Genomic DNA, 17,184 nt, shown 5'->3' on the forward strand with positions numbered 1-17,184 from the left:
CCTATGAGTGGCAAGAACTACAGCAAGTCGGAGAGTGAAGGAGGTGATACAGACAAAGTTATGTGCTGCACGGCGAACAAAGAACAAAATCTCCAAAGAGTGATGTGTCAGAATAGAAATTCAGTGCTACTTATTTCAGGCGAGCGCAGACAGACATTACAGGACAGTGCCTATCTTGTCGTGCCAGTGCTCGTGCTGATGAAGTAGAGGGGAATTACTATTCTGGAAACTCTCGCATCACCAACTAGCCCCGCTGCGTGTTTTATTAAGGGCGATGTGTCAGTAGCAGGAGCGTTGCAGCGCCGGCGGTAAAGTGTTCTCGAAAACTTTCTAGCACACTCTACAGGCCGAAAGCTGCGAATGTCCGAGCTAGCCAGAAATAACCAAGGAATGAAAGGGAAATTGAGGACAGATAGCAGTTGGCGTGTATCAACACTGTACCGATATTGATTGAAAAACTGTACCTTCACTGAAAATGATGCTTTTGTAAGCTAAAAAAGGAAACACGGGTATCGCCGCCATCTGCCGACTTCGCAGATATACTGCGCGCCGGCACACACCCTAGCTTTGGAGATCCGCTTTCTTAGCGCTCGTAACAGAGGTATGGTTTATTACCATTACCTTAAATATGGTGATTATGGCATTCTTTTTGGTGCAGATGGCAATCATTTCAATGGAATGTCGGGAAAATTTTGAAGCACAATTTTCGAAGCAATGAATATGCCTCTAACCGCCAGGAAAACGTCAGCATAGCCAGGAAGAGCCGTTAGACAACTTCTTTTATTACCATCAACAATTGGGCAAATTATCCTTGGTATCTAGGGGACGCTATTCGTGAATTTCAATGGCCAACATCGAGCTGTTCTTAAGCAGACTGCTAAGATGACCGCGAGAAAACTTCTTTTCGGAGGACACCTTTGAGGATATCTCTTTCAGACTTTCACAATCACAACATTCCTGATGGTTGTTGAGAAGGGTAGCAGGTTTATTGCCACGATAACGAATACCAATTCCTGTTAAATGTGGTGACGTATATTTCACTCGAATTATGGGCATGCATCGACTCTGCCGGTCGCAGATGCCCACCAAAACTGAAATCTCAAACTTGATTTAGGAAAGGAGGAGAGATTGTCGCTATCGGCGAATAGAGCTTACAACAGGGCTATAAAATTGGAAAGGAGGTTCTGCCGTCTCCCTTCTAGCGTCAGACGCTTTCAGGTGCTTCTGTAGTTGTGGCGAGACTCAGGCGTCTATTGGCTGAATTCAAGCAAAGTGGGCTTTATAAAGGCCTAAAAGAAAGAACGCAAGCTTTTCTCAGGTCTCGCTTTCTTATTTTTCTAGGGGCCTTGCAGACACAGGGACATCATGGCATTATGTTCGAAGATTATAACCCTCGATGGAAGGCGCTTCGCAAGGTGGCTCTGCTTGCCGCGAGGTGAGTACTTGGCAGTAGGCGGAAAATACCACGTCAGGATAATCCTTCCTTCTCTCAATATGTGGATTACAAAATACGTATGGCAAACTTGACACGTTGATTCAGGGTGTCTTAATGTATTGCTGACGAAGACAGTTTCCGTGTTTTTTCATTACGAATTTTGTTTTGTCATACTTTTTACTGCTATTCACGGTATCATTATTATTACCCGACATTATTGTAGACTTTGAAGCTTTAAAGTCGCAATTTCTTCAATGAATACATTTTGGCTTGTGATGAACAACTGCTATTGAACTCATTGCAGGAAGTACGCCGTCAGCGATGCCCTTGAGAAACTGTGCACAGATGTTGTCGACTCCTACGTGGACTCCTTAGGAGAAGGGCCGAAAATTGTTGACTCAAGAAAGCCATTTTTCCGCATTCTGTACGACCTGATAGGGGTTTCAGTCTACGGAACAAGGTTGGAAACCTTTTTTTTCTTGATGGAAATTGTTATTGTTTCGTAGATACCGTAACGTTTCTTTTAAAGTTCCTGAAAACCGAACAGCTAACACCAGGAATGGAAAAAAAAAAGACACCATTTGCCTTGTAACATTGGGAAAAAGCCAATGGACGGCACCATGGTCACTAGCCGCGCAAATTGCTTGGGTAGGTGCCTGTCACATTTTTAGGTGAAAAAACTGATACTGTAACTATTTCAGGCTGCGTAATATAGCAGGCTTCCACTGTTCTGTTAAGTAGCTTTCTCAGGACGCCCGAAGCCATTTATTTTTTCTATACCTAATATAAGAATGCGTAGTACTACTGGAATTATTCTGGTTTATTTGGATGCTTGGCTGTGAGCAAGGTGTTTTTTTTTTGTCTGCGAGACGGTGCATGAAAAAATATATTTTACGGTGTGCTCTCAGCAAACAGGTGACATGTTGCAAGTGCAAGGAACAAGACGTATGCGCGGGTGCCCTAATGTTTCTATTCAGCATCTCGGGAGGCTAGCAGGAATAATTAGCACTATATCACCCCCCCCCCCACCCCCCCCCCCCCCCCCCTTGGCACCGGAATAACAGCGCATGCGTGCCATCTTTTAACAAACTTATAACCGCCGTGGCGCCTTTTACCCCTTGGGAGGCTGAAAGTGTAGGGCATATGTGTTCTGTCAAAAGTACGTGTTAAAGTGATAACAAGAGTTTCCAGCCTTAAACGCAGTCAAGAAAGTACTTGGAATTGGTAGAGTTCAAATAGAATATTCCAGGACCACAACACCAAGTTTCTGTGCTCGTCTATTTTGAGCATGGAGAACTATTAGCAGAATTTCGGGAGGTGTGACGGAGGCCCCGTACACCAAGTATATTCTTTTCATTGAAATCAATTTCGCTGGCTGCTTCAGTTAACATTGAAAGTGGTTCACGCTACTGAGTTTTTCGGATCATAACCTGGTTCTGTTACAGAAATGATGAGCAAGGTTTGTATCAGCTCCACATGTAAATACGGTGAGGCTGTATGCGCCGCTGCAAAGAATAAAGTTCTAACGCACATAACAATCAAATTATAGCTAGTGGGATATAACAGTAGCACTCCATCCACACGCGTTGACAGCTACAAAATTTCGTAGCCCTTCTCGGTACTTTTTCTGGAACCCTCAGATGCGAAATATGTTTATTGTTTTGTATGTCACCCATTTAAGATGTTTCATGTTTTTTTATTGTCGGACACCCGCACACCTTCTTCTAGGCAACTGCGCATATTTTATTGCTTGTTTATTTGTTTATTTCATGGTAGTGTCAATTCCTTAAGGGATTTTTACAGGAGTCGGTTCTAGGGTCCTGCAGACATTCACTCATACAAGTTGGTGGGCTGTTTTATGAAGTTAAATGTCCTAAGGTTGTTCAGACTATGAGTTGCGCCGCAGTGGAGTGCTCCGGATGATTTCAACCACTTGAGGTATTCAATGTGCACTGACAACGCACAATACACGAGCCTCTAATAGTCGGATACAACGCAAATCTGCAGTAAAGCTCCGCCCAATTCCGGACCACCGCACAGATTTCTTCTGTGACGAGAAGTGGACCGCTGTTAAAGCTTTTCCTGTGGCTTAAACCATAAGCTAATTACGAGCAGAAATCATATAGTCAAGAGTTTTCATGCCTCCTGCCCGTTTCATACGGCGAAATATTAAAAAGGTGATTTTTTCTGACTGTTGTGATTGTTTGGCGCACTATAAACGATAGCGGTCCGTGTACCGTTTGTACCAGCTCCTGTTTTTTTTTTTTTGACGCTGTATCTACTAGAGCATTTTGCCTCCAGCGATATACAACCGCCGCGGTCGGGATCAAAGCCATCCCTTCCACGTCAGCAGCTGAGCACCGCAACCACCGTGACATCGAGGCGGCTAGTCGTACAGGCACTTTCCTAAATTCACAAAAGTGGAACTGAAAAATTAAGGGACCTATGTTAACAGCATGGAATAGGAGAGAATGATAATGCATAACCAACTTACCCCAGTTTAATATTTTCTACAGCAAAAAACGAAAGCCAAGTACATAAAAGGCAAAACATGATAACATTAGTCACTATTTCGCATATTCATGTTAGAACATATTACCAATATGCATTCCAAGTAAAGAATGTAAAACAGATTAATGATAACTTTAATAACTCATTGATGACTGCATAGTTCTGCCAGCAAGTTCAACCCTTTTGTCAGCTGCGGGCCCGGCGACCAACGCCTGGTCTAAAGCGTTCCAATCACGCACATCTCGCGGGAAAAGTAAAAAAAAAAACTATGTATTATTAGCACAAAATTATTCTTGAAGTGTGAGCTGATGCTTATGACTGGCTTCACGGGAAGGAAATGTAGGTGTCTGACTTTAAGGTTATCAAAAAATGAGATACAAAATTTCAGTCAGTGAAGCTTGTTAGATTATAGAGACCTATCTCAGAGAGCATCTGCGTCGTCGAGTAAGTGCGCGTACCTCTGTTACAGATAAAACCAGAAGCTTTTCAATGGACAGCTACGCGCGTAGTTATTTTATTTTGGGTAAACGGAAATCTTGATACATTCGCATATTCTAAGATGAGACGTATGATCGACACATAATCTAGAAACTATGCTTCCTTCGTGTAGTTACGCAAAGCCGTTTCGGAAACTAACTTTCGCATCGCTTTGTTTGCCACGTGCTCTACATAAGCCAACCATACTAGATCTTATGATACTACGACGCCCAACTACAAATGCTCAGTGATAGTTTTAAGAATGGCACTGTCACTGCCGTACGAAAGGCTAACTTTGTATTTATATTTGTCATTGAGATTGAAACAATTGTGTGAAGGTTGTTGGCTATTCGCCAGTCTGTACACAATTGGTCTATCAAGCCAGAATCCTTGTTCGGGCAAATTTCCTTACAGGTCTTGTACTTTTATACAGGACGCAGTTGTCTGTGAATAACTGAAACTTGGATTCTAGCCAACTAGCTATGTCCTTTTTAGGAATAAAAGAACAGAATAGAGGCTGAAGCGAAGCTGTTTGCTAAATCACAAAGAACTTGAACACTATCGGCAATGTGCTCACTGAACTGATCAAACTGACGGCGGTCAGATACAAATTAGCTGATACCCTGAACAATCGGTCCATCCTCTAATATATGCTTGAGCTTTAGTAGCCGTTTAGCATGGCAGACATAATTAACGACCTTTGAAAAGTGTAGGTAAAGCACATCTATTTGTGTTTGGTGGTTAATTGATTTGACGAAATCATGTTAGATATCAACTTGGCCTCGCTACCCACACTTGCGGTATGCTTGCTGTTTTTGAGGTGCGCGATGTGTCAGATTTGTCTCGATGCCTTCCCGCGAAGATTAGACATATTTCTTACAAAAAAATTTTACTAATGTATCGCATCTTTCTTGCATGTCTTGGTCAAAGATAACAGGCACACCATAGGTATTTTCGCATACAAAGTAATGCATGCACTTACGCAAGCCTTTGGCTCACCGAATGGTCACGGTGCTTGCCACAACCACCTCAACGTTCCTCACAATCTTTCTGAAAATGCAAAATTATTTGAACACGATCACGGAATCATGACATCGTGAAAATTCACAGAAACCTCGCAAAACAGTCTCTACTTTGGTGGCAACCCGGAGTGTTGTAGAGCAACAGAGATGGCCCCACAGCGCTCTCTCCGTTATCTGGTCGATACGTCACCTCACAAGTCGTTCGCAGTAGTATGGTAGCTAACAGTGCGAAGCTAGGGCGGCGCTAGCGTGCTGTACTTACGCGCGCTCGCTAGCCAATTACCGCACTGGTCTGAATGCTGTCGCCTCGCTTTCGTAGCGTCTATGCCACTGCGAACGACTTGTGATATGAGATGAACTAACTGAAACGAATGCAAAGGAAACTTCACTGATGGGCAACCGTTAGGCCTTGAGAGTAAATGCAGGCGACGGCACTCAACTGGCTCGGCATGAGAGGTACTGTCCGATGCAAAAGGCTTCGGTGTGCAGGTTGGACGAGGAAAGCAAGGATATCAGGCGCATTGAAGAGGTCGACAGGGAGTTCTACGAGACGGCCCCGAACGGCTTGCCGAGCGACATCGCTCCCTGGCTTGGTCTCTTGTACCGCGGCCGAGAAAAGAAGATCGAAGCCATTTTTCGGGAGATGTGGGAAATTATTGACAGGCTATACACCAGGGCTGAAGCCTCTTATGTGCCAGGTATGTGTTTTCGAGTCTTCGCATTCGCTACATGAGGTGTTCCGTGATATCTATTATGAACCTACGCCTCACTGTAAGCCATAAACTTGCAAAAATGGAATAGAGAAGTACAATTTTAGGATGGTTCGAACACTGTTTTTAGCCGTAGTTTTGATCGCGGAATACCTTGTTCCTGCAGGAAAGACGGAAAACTTTACTCACGCAATGCTCGCCGCTCGCGAAGAGGCCATCCGGGAAGAAAAAGGTGACGCGGAATACCTGACCAAAGGCAATATGGTCCAGGTCGTTCTGAACATATTCGTCGGTACGTATAGCGATGATCCGGCTATTAGGTCGTGTTTTTGTTTTGTAACTCGGTACCTTCTGCCTCGCATAACGGTTAAGATGCGTTCCGTGTGTTGTAAGGCAAACACTGGCCGCAAGAAGGCTCCCGCATAAACAAAGAAAATATGAATGATTCAGGTGAGCATATGAAACGAATTGTGTGACTGAGTGTATCCGGCAAGGAGCTGATATGTTTAAAGACGAACATTTAAAAATATACATAATATGCGTGTTTTTTCTGAGTTGAAATGAGTAGAATTGAGGAGGAAAACGTGAAAAATTCTTGCCATTATACGTAAAAGCGTCCGAGCTCTTACAAACAGCTTTCCCGAAAGCCGAATAGCTTTTAGCTCAGCTTGCTTTTCCCGCAATAGCTTTTGGCAGCGTTGCAGATCAACGATGAACATACAAGCTTCCCATGCTGGCAGGAGCCGTGTACGTTGCCGGCTGGGCTACATCGATTTCAGTTATGTTTTTCGGCTGCATGAAACTTAGCAAGCGTAGGCGACAAGATGAATCACTACGTTGAAAACACTTGATAAGGTGCATTGCAGAAGTTACAAACGAAGTAGCCGCTCTGCCAGATCGCCCAGGCGTGCAAATGCTCTCCAGAAAGCATTATCGTCCAAGCACATGCAAGCACTTACTGCAGACAACCATTGCAAACGCAGAAAACGCTTAAAGTAGGGCTCTAGGGTGCCAGTTCATTTGTACATAACAATTACAGTATTCACCATGATGCCGCTGGTACCCTAGTTTTAACTTATCTTATATTTTTAACTTAACTTATATCCCAGCTGCCACTGACACATCGGCCGGACAACTTCAGTGGCTCTTTCTACGGATGGCTAAGGAGCCAAAAATAAAAGAGAAGATTCAGAAAGAAATTGAAGACAACATAGGTAAGATGGACCACTGACTGAAATTTTCCCGATGCAGTGTTCATTCGAATTCACTTCAACACATGTAGCGATTTCTATTTGGCGCGCTTTGAAACTAGTTTGCAAATACACTATATTCTCTAAGCGATACAGTTACTGCTGAATGGGCTCGTTTCAGGGGAAAACGCATCTCACAAAGCTAGCCTCGATGCGGGTCATTTGTTGCAGCTTTTGAGTCAGGCAGGATTGACGTCCTATGTACGCTACCTGTGGGCGTGTAGCATAGTTTAGGTGCTTAAATTTTACGATTATTCAAAGCGGTAATTCCTGTCTTTACCTCGCTCTTTTGAACGGAGATTGCAAAGAAACGACGACAGCGATATACCGATTCAGACAAGCCCGACACTGTTTATTCCAACTAAGATTTTTTTCCTAAAAAATCTAGTCGCAGTTTAACTACTGTTGAACCTGGTTTGTGAACGAAAGTTATGGCGCATCAGGAAACTATACGCGGTTTGTTATCTGTAACGTTGAGTGCGTTCCGGACACTGGATAGGCAGCGCGCCCACTCTGCCACCTTGGCAGGTGGCAGTTAATGGCGGATGTTGTTGCGACTGAAGGAAGGAAGAAAAGGAAATTGCACGGGCCTGCCTACTGGCTCATGCTGAGCCCACGTGCAGATATGGGAAAGTTGAAAGAGGAAAAGGGAAAGAAAAGACGCGCGTCGCGACAACAGCGTCCGGCGAAGCGACGACGCTGGGTGTAACAGATACCCTATCCCCTGCCCCGGTGGCGTGTTCGCCAAATGCAGCCGGTACAGCCAGCGATGACAGCGCCGCCCACCGGCAGGTAGCAGCCACATTAAGGCTGGTTATAAATATTCATTCAGAACGATGGCTTGACATCGCCGCTATGGCGCAGTGGATTAGAGGAACGTGTTGCGTATAGAAGGTCGGCCGTTCGACTCCGCTCTCTGTACTGTAATTTTATTGTCTTTTTAATTTCATTTTTTTCAATTTTTTCCCTTTTAGGTCGCAAATCGTGATGCTTAGTGGCATATAACGCCATTTAAGAGGATTTATTATCCCTTTTAGGTAAGCCGTTGTGACAATCTTCAGTCACCGTGATCAATTCACCGTGGTTTCAAGCCTTGGCTGTACAGGCTGCAGTTGGCGAATACGCGCCCCGGTGGATAGCGAGAGTTCGCTCACCCATTTAACGCTGCGGCCTACTGACGCAGTACCGCGTGTCTGCCATAGCATCGTCAGCGCTAGCGCATACAGCCCGCATCTCTTTCTCAACAACCCACGTACCTTAAAGCGCGATTCAGGCGTCCATTGACCCAGGGAGCCACTTATGCGCACTTTCTTTACTTATAATCATCGAAGTCTAAAACGTTAACACCAACGCTAAAGAATGAACGCCGACGGCCTATTGCTTCAGTGCCGCGTTTCTGCCGCAACGTTGTCAATGCCAACGCATGCAGCGCACACCTGCCACTGCCACCACTTAGCTTAAAGCACGATTGAGGTGTACTGTTCCAACAGGGAAGTTATGTGCTTTCCCTCTGCTTTCCAAGCTCCCACTCCAATGGTTTCGCAGCTTAAAGCACGACTGAGGTGTCTGTTCTCTGTCCTGCCATAGCAAAACACTTTGATCCAAACACAGATGGGCGCTGCCCGCACTGTGGAGAGATCTGCGATACCTTTCACATGGTGTAGGCATGTACTCAGAATCCTCATCTTCCCCCACCCCCACCCGAGAGGCATGGGAGACTGCCCTCCTCAACTGCTCCACACTGGAGTCCCAAAGGGCTCTAGTAAAGCGGGCGCGAGACGGTGCGGTGTCGGTGCGGTGCCCGTGCGGTGTCCCGGACTAAGGATATACCGACCATGCAGCGGGGTTTTCTGACCCTCAAACTCTCTTTGAGTATTAAAGTTTTTCACCACCACCACCTGTACCAGGGGGACAGTTACGCGCCTTTCCTTTGCTTTCGAAGCTACCACTCTTGATAGGTTTCGTAGCTTAAAGCGCGACTAAGTGGTGCACTGTCCGAGGGGGCCGGTTATGCACTTTTCCTTTGCATTATCTGAAGGTCACATGAAGATGAAGTCTCCTGACATGGTGATCCTGGCTTTACCTAGCGTAGTGAAGCTTTCGCTTCAAATGATGGCATTTGTGGCATAGTAATACCACTTTTGGCCGACATACATCGAACGGTAAAATCACATTAAGCATTGAGTTGGTTAACTGTTTTCTACTGGTTAACCTCGTAGCTATACAGATTAGCGCCTGGCTACAATTTCAGATTCGTATCGGGGGTTAATGATAACCATATCAGTTTTTTTTTGATGCCGCGAATACCGTCGGCGCTGCGGCGCAAAAAAAGATTGCCAATCTCGCGCCCATTGTTCAAAAACCGTGCGTATTTGCAGCGCCCACCATATCCCGTCATTCAGCGGCCCACGTGTCACATCACCTTCTCCCTCCAATTCGGGCGGGAGCATGCTACGAGCTGAGGCGAGCACTGCAGCACGAACGGGGCAGAGAAGGTCACGTGGCACGTCAGTAGAGTTAGTTCTTGGGCTAGTTGGTATTCTTGATTTACACTCATAGTTTTTCAGCGCAACGGCAAACGGCCAAAGAAAAGAAGAAGAGAAGAAGGACGAACATTGAACGTGGCCCGTGCGCCATGGAGTGACGCTACGGAGTGACGCGCGACTTTTGAAAGAATCTCTTGAGTGAAGTGACGGGTATAATAGCTATTCAAGAATTCTAAATAATAACCAAAGAGCCACCTAGAAATTTCTAATTAATAGTTAAAAAGAACTGAGATGGTCAGGGTTGTGGCTTGACGCAAATTTCTCGGTTTGTCACGAAGTCCATCACGTTCGCACTCGGCTTCATGCACGACTGGGTATTGTTGCCGTTCACCCTATCGCTGCCGGGAGGTCAGGCGCACGTCTGCAAGCGGCTGCAGTCGGTTGCTGAAAAGGGGCCACGTTCGCCGTGAAAAACTCGCTATAAATTGCTGCTCTAGTTGATCCTCGTGCATATACTGGCTGTTTCACGTAAGACTTTACGCAATTTTTGAAAATAAGATTTTAAAGTTAGATGAGCGTTTTCTACGGCATAGCATTGCAAGCGATGTAGTACACCAGAATACAGCCAAGACGAGCTAACTAGCAAGCTGCTTAACAATATTGAATACAAAACTTGTCAAATATTGCTCTAGGCTCCTTAACTATTGAGAGGCCTGTAGCACTCCGTAAATCCGGCTCGGACATTTTTTTTTAGGTTTCTCAAAACCATCTTTATTTACCAAAGATAGCGTGCTTCTGACAGCTTGAAAAAAAAATTGAAAAAAGAGAGTTTATGAGAGAGTTACAAGAAAAGAGAGAGAGCTACAAAACTTCGCTTTGATCCAAAATCGTTAAATGTTTTAAGGTGACCCTGAGGACCAATAGAAGTTGGCCTGCACAGAGAAAAGGACCACTCTCAGCGAAAACAGAGCTTTATTAAGCTAGAAAAGGCAAAAAAAAAAAACCTACAGGTGTCGACATCACCGGGCGATTGCGCAAGGAGACTTCGGGGCGCCGGAACACACTTTAAGTTGCGAATCCCAGAGGCTATGTTACATAATCATTTACTTTTAACGGTGATGACGGATTTCTTTTCGGTATAGATGTCAAGAGTTTGAATGGAGTGGCGGGAAAATTCTATAGATGCAATTTTCTCGCCAATGAATGCTCTTTTTGCTGCCGGCGAAACATCGATGTTCCCAGAAACAGACGTCGGATTGATTTTCAATACGAGCAAAAATTGCGTAGAGATATATTGTTAGAACCCTTGTAAGGACATTGTAACGGCCTTTGATGCTCGTTTGCACTCATTTCGTAAATATTTTCTACTGGGTCACCTTTCTAGCATGATACCTCTGTTCGACGAGTGCGCGAGTGTGTTGAGCCTGAAAATTTCCGGTGCTTTTTGTTCGCCCTGAACTTTCAGCTCAAAGTATCCTTACTGTATTTCCCAGGGAGCACTCCTCCTACATACGCCGACAGAGAGAAGCTTCCATTCGCTGTTGCCTGCTTGCTCGAGTCGCTTCGATTTTACCCTAATGCTCCACTGGGCTCACCTCACAACACTTCGACGAACACCAAAGTCGGTAAGTTGTTGTTACGCAGTTCTAATGAAATTAACGATGGTTACTATGTGAGAGGCAATGATTTACAGCGCCCAATTACACACGGAGGAAGAAATGTTGGAATGGATAGCAACTTGGTTGAATTACTGCGGCCAGGTAGCGGGCGTCGAGAACCAATCACTAAGATTCTGGCTCCATGAGTCATTGATTATTCTGCTCAACGATGAAGTATACGCTCAAGAATATAACAAGCAATTTAGAAAGGCGTAGTACCTCTGCCAAGTATCACCCTCACTGTGTTCGCCCGACACGTTGTCATCGTTCTAAACGGAGACACGTTAAAACAGAACGGTTTATAGAGAGCTGAACACGATTTCCACGCAAACCTCCCACTTTCGAGCTCCCGCCGACTTTCAGTTTGAGTTGAATATATCAGATATCCCTACCAATGATCACAAATGGTAATCGTCAACCGTTTCTCAAGGGTAAAAAAAATAATATCTCACCGTTTTACGCAGCGAGCTTGCACTGAGTCAAGACTCGCCACTTATTCAATGGGACGGTTTGAACGCCTGTACGTTGAGAAGTGTAAAAAAGGGGTTAAATGCCTCAATCTCTTCACAAGCTCCACAGGCTACGAGTTTACTCCTGCAGTTCTTTACTACTAGCCCTGAAAATTTGAACATCTGCCAAAGCACATGAATTTATGGGCCAGTTGGTTCAATGGAACAAGCTGCATCATGAACAGAAGAAGCCTGGACGAAAGAAGAACATGCACCGACTAAGAGGTATGCGCTAGAAGTGGTGAGGAAGAAAGGTGTCTATGGTAGAAGAAATTTGCTGAAGCAGAAACGTTCCTCCATCCCTCATCCTTGCCGTTTCATATATGTTAATGTTTAGTTCAGGTTTGTGTTCGCGCTGCCAGGTGTTCCATCAAACGCTTATAGTTTGCGCGCCTGCCAGTATGTGCTGCACAGCGCTGAACACCAGATTTTGCCACCAGAGTTTTATTTGTTTGTCACACCCCACTCACTTTCCATGGCAGTTTTCATTTTCTAAGTCATACTGTGCGGCGAATAGGACAATTAGGTCATTAGTATCAATATCTTTGCGTACAACCTCCCCGCACCATATAGCTTTCTCTCAGTTTAAAATGTAATTATTCTCTTTTAATTGCCCGATACTCGCTACTGACGGTCTCCAGACAGCGCAGGTGGTGATGTCATTTAGTGCTCCTGTTTATACAGGCACACTAAACTACATCACATCATTATCATCAGAAAACTTGGTCATGCGACAGAAACACTGCATATACGATCTGGACAACGCGAGCCTCCTGTAAACTTTGTGATGGACATATTGGATAAAAAACATCTCTCAGGCCGCTGTTAAGTTTACGTTGCGTAATGCTCAGGCATATGATATTTGAGCCGATAGAAAAGTAGGTTTAAAGCGAAACAATGCTTCCAATGACAAACAAAACTTCGTGCCTCTTGGACTTTATTATGAAGAGGCTAAACTTATTGAGATCATTTACTTCTGGCCTCTGTGGACGGGCTTGCCTACCTTCGTGGTTTTCATGCCATGGCTCTATCCGTTTCGCACATCACCTACCACACACATTTATTCTATGCAGGCAACCTGGACATACCTAAGGACACGGGAATACTCTACAACATCTACGCTGTCAACCACGACAACAAGCTCTGGGAGGAACCGGAAGAATTCCGGCCTGAGCGGTTCCTGGATCCGATCAGTGGCAAGCTTCGCCAAGATGTCCCGCCACTGCTTACCTTCGGCATGGGACCGAGGACATGCCCCGGAGAGAAGCTCGCGCACATCGACATGTTCTACATCCTTGTGCGACTCTTGCAGCGGCTTAACTGCAGCGCACCGGAGGACCCCTCGAAAGTGAACTTGCGCGGCTACGACTCCAGCCTGTTCTTACTTCCCAACCCGCAAAAGATCGTACTCACTAAGAGAAGTTAGCACAAAAAAAATCATGGAGGGAACTGTTCTGGCACGAAGGAGCGACAAGGACACAGGCCATCTAGGCCAGCGATAAATTTTCTCTTATATCAAACGAAAAAGCGGGAAACTTTCTGACCTTCAAAAAGTTCGGCTAAATCCGCCCGCATGTTTACAGAGCCACCAACACGCACACCACCTGCGTGAGCAATGAGAAACAGCGACATTCGAAGCTAGGTCGTCTACGTTCCGACTTGGGCAGCAAATACTCTTTTTTTGATTGTACAACCCTGTGTGCGTGTCAGTACTAGCGAGCACACCAGCACTTATATCATGTGCAAAAAGGTAAGCTCTCTCATAGCGTGTAACATTTTCAGATTTTGCGCCGGCTCTACATAATCTAGTAAAAGTTCAGTGAAGTCAAAGTAGTGATGCTCTGTTATAAAGACACTTCTACATGTAGTGCCCGGAAATTTAGGCACTAAAGAACCCCGAAATAGGCAGGCATCTAGGCTCTAAAAAATATTGAAATAGGCGCTATAAAGCAAAAATAGGCGCTTTGAATAATACGCTTCAGTCATAAGTACAAGTTTTATAAGTTAAGCACGGAGCGAACGCAGTCCTCAACAAAAGCAGTAAAGCGCATTCTCAGGTTTTCGAACTTGAAGCTCCTTCGGTTTTCGCTAAGCTTAGCTTTGTACTTTAAAAGGGTTCTTTTGACATCACATGAACTTAGTGGCGCGAACCTGAAGCATGAGAGTTCATAAAGGCTTAGGCCTTCAGATGATGTGGCCGTGTCGTCTCCGCGTAGAAAGTGTCTGATTTGGGAAATTGTTTCTAGCATCTATTTTTTCTACCCATTGTTGCATCTTCGTAGAAGCAGTAGCGCTCTTTCCATCCAGTCCCCTTCAGCGATTCATCTATTGAGAGTACAGCCTTTTCCAACTATGTCGTCCTTTCCGTCATTGTTGATAAGTTTGCACTAATATATGTCAGGTCTCTTTCCAAAGTCGCCTCTTGCTACACTTCGAGATAAACACTTCGTTACACTACGTTCAAGTTACAATTCGAGAAAAACATTCGGCGAGACCTGCGCCTTTAGTGCGTGCATCGGCGCGCGCCTTTCACCATACATAGATGTCTCAAAATTCAAAAACGGCACCGAGGACCGAAGTGCCGGATTTAGGCATTTATAGGCAAAAAATGCGGTTAAATAGGTAGTATTTCCTAAAAAATGACAAAAAGGCAGGCAAGTGCAAAAACCCTCCGTTTAGGCATTTATAGGCATGTTTAGGCAAATGCCTAAATTTCCGGGCCCTATACATAAGGCAGCGGGTCTTTCGCTCATTAAAGAAAGAAAAAACATTGAAGAGAGTTTTCTCCACATCAGGCAAAACAGGAGAGAAGATCAAAATTTTAGTTTGGGCTAGTCGATGACTCATCTTAAGGAACGTATATGCAGCGCAAAAAACAGGGACAGCAGAGAAGACCAAGCAACAGGACTTCCGCTGGTCAGCGTTATTTATTCATTCAGCGCCATTCATTCAGCGCCAGTCCTGTTGTTTGTGTCTTCTCTTTTTGCGCTGTATATCACCTTCCTTAACAGGAGAGAAGAGTTCTTGCATATATAGCATGCGTGTGTCACAAATTCTTCGGAGTGGCCTGCGGTATGAACGTCGCCGCTGTATGAAGATGCCGGCGTTGAACGGAAACGTGTGGTGCTCGCAGATTATAAGCTTCAGTGAATTTAGTTTAAAAGGCTTTTTTTAAAATTTACCTAATCTTTCTTGTTGCTTGGTTTCCATCGTGAATGCCGCCCTGTATGCCACAGTGAGCAAAAAAAAAAAAAAATTAAGACATAACATGACCTATAATGCGGTTGGTGTTGAATAGTCCTAGTTCAGCGGATTTTGATTTCTCACTTCAAGGCTTGCGCATATATAAAGTATTGTTCTGTAATAAAGCTCTGCTTCTAAAGAGCTTAGTCATGTGCAATTCTTTTACTCCTAGACAAGCTTTCGAAAAACATTGAAAACTCAAGTTAAAAAGAAAACAGGGTCAGTTTCAGCTCCAGACACGTAGTGACGTGAAGTGTGTGTTTGTTGAAATTTTCAGGGACTGACTAGCGTTTAGCCCTTTTGCATCAAAGCGCCAAAAACTCCGTAGTAAGTCTACCGTGTTGTGCACCTAAGAAAAGCGCTTGATAGCAGAGTTTCTGGGCTCCTCAAGCACCAAAGCGGCCAGGGAGGCTATGTGCGCTGCGCAGTTTGAACAGAAAATAAGCGGTGAAGGCGGGGACACTTTCAATAGGCAAAGGCTCAGGCCAAAGTTGGTGTGGGTTTACCTACATCTATGAGTGGCCTTAGAGCGCGCTATGCCTTTCCTGCATCACATTTCATGCGTACAAGTAATCTTGACGACGAATTAGGCGACAATTAGTTTTTCAATAAGCCCATAAAAGCTTTATTTATAATATGTTAGGTTATTACGCAGCATCCAATGGTTGAGGACATTCACCTGTACATATCTGAACCAGCTGATTATTACCGCCTTCATGCACCGATAATGTAGGGTATGCAGTCACAATTCACGCTTCAAGTTTGTAGAAATGCATCTTAAATAAAGGTTGTCATCGACGGATAGTTTCTCGACGTTTAACAACAAAAATAGTTTCAGGATGCCACACTCTGTTATCGGTGTCTCTAGCGCTTAAAATGGATTATCTGGCTCGGACAAATGAGCGATTTGGGCAGAAGCAAAAACCAACTGGAAATAGGTATTAAATAAATTCGCGTTTTTTACTGGTCTGAAAGAGAACTACAGGAAATTCTCATTTTCGATATAGAGCTGTCGGGATTACTAAATACCGCTAAAACTTAACAGGTGCATTTCCTATGAGCTCAGTCATGTTATCTCTAAAGAACCAATTCTTCTGCATTTTTTTAATCGATAGCTTCATTCTGCTAGGTAAAGCCGGGTATCGCTGTGTGTGCAACAAGTGAGCAAGCTGCCCGCCGTGGCAGATGGCAGTTAAAATTAATGATTGGTCGCTCCGGAAGAGCAACCTAGGTCGCACAAGCCCCACTGGCGGCAGCACCTGCCATCGCAGGGCACTCACGCATCGTTTAACCGTAGCATCACTGCGCCAGTAGTGGTACGCGGACTCCCAAGGGTCTATGAATGTAAAGTGACCAGTTTTGCATATATGGGAATTGACCCATTACGCTATCGCGTCTATTTTTATTTTGGCCCTCAGCTCAAGTAAAAGGCCTTTAATAATTGCAGACTCATAGTGTTTATAATGTACAATTATCGAGCAGTCTATTTCTAATGTGTTAATATGCACGCCGTAGAGGAACTAGAAATGAATGATAACGTACAAAATGTTGTTTCTGCTGCTCCCATTGTCAAATCGGTTTGTCCACTAGGGTTCCAGCCGCGTCTGCTAGCTGCTACAAACAGATATACTATTATAGCATCTGATCTTTGTCTTTTTCAAATGTGCGCTATCTCGTGCTCTCGTCGAAGGCCGGCATCGATGGCGAATGCCAGTCAAGTACCGTTGTGCTAGAGGCCATTGTGATATCCGTAACTGTTTAAGGCCTGAACTGAAGCGCTGAACTCAAGGACAGACGCTGAAGTAAAAGAAAGCAACGGTTCGCCGTCTGTCGGCGCGGGTACAAGGTGACGGCGACGACGCGTACGTCCGGCATGTGTAAAC

The 17,184-nt window shown here is 44.8% G+C and overlaps 1 protein-coding gene across 1 annotated transcript in view; it reads left to right on the forward strand.

Moving 5' to 3' along the window:
- Nucleotides 1-13,484, forward strand: part of LOC149342867 (steroid 17-alpha-hydroxylase/17,20 lyase-like) — a 34,082-nt gene extending 20,598 nt beyond the window's left edge. The window contains exons 4-10 of the mRNA XM_089545384.1: nt 1,342-1,435; nt 1,740-1,895; nt 5,935-6,143; nt 6,322-6,447; nt 7,265-7,369; nt 11,385-11,516; nt 13,132-13,484. Of these exons, the coding sequence (XP_089401510.1) occupies nt 1,342-1,435; nt 1,740-1,895; nt 5,935-6,143; nt 6,322-6,447; nt 7,265-7,369; nt 11,385-11,516; nt 13,132-13,484 (1,175 nt within the window). The remainder of the gene's footprint in view (nt 1-1,341; nt 1,436-1,739; nt 1,896-5,934; nt 6,144-6,321; nt 6,448-7,264; nt 7,370-11,384; nt 11,517-13,131) is intronic.
- Nucleotides 13,485-17,184: the final 3,700 nt, after the last annotated feature.

Source organism: Amblyomma mixtum, chromosome 5 (assembly GCF_055824585.1).
Source record: "Amblyomma mixtum isolate Tamu chromosome 5, ASM5582458v1, whole genome shotgun sequence".
NCBI lineage: Eukaryota > Metazoa > Arthropoda > Arachnida > Ixodida > Ixodidae > Amblyomma > Amblyomma mixtum.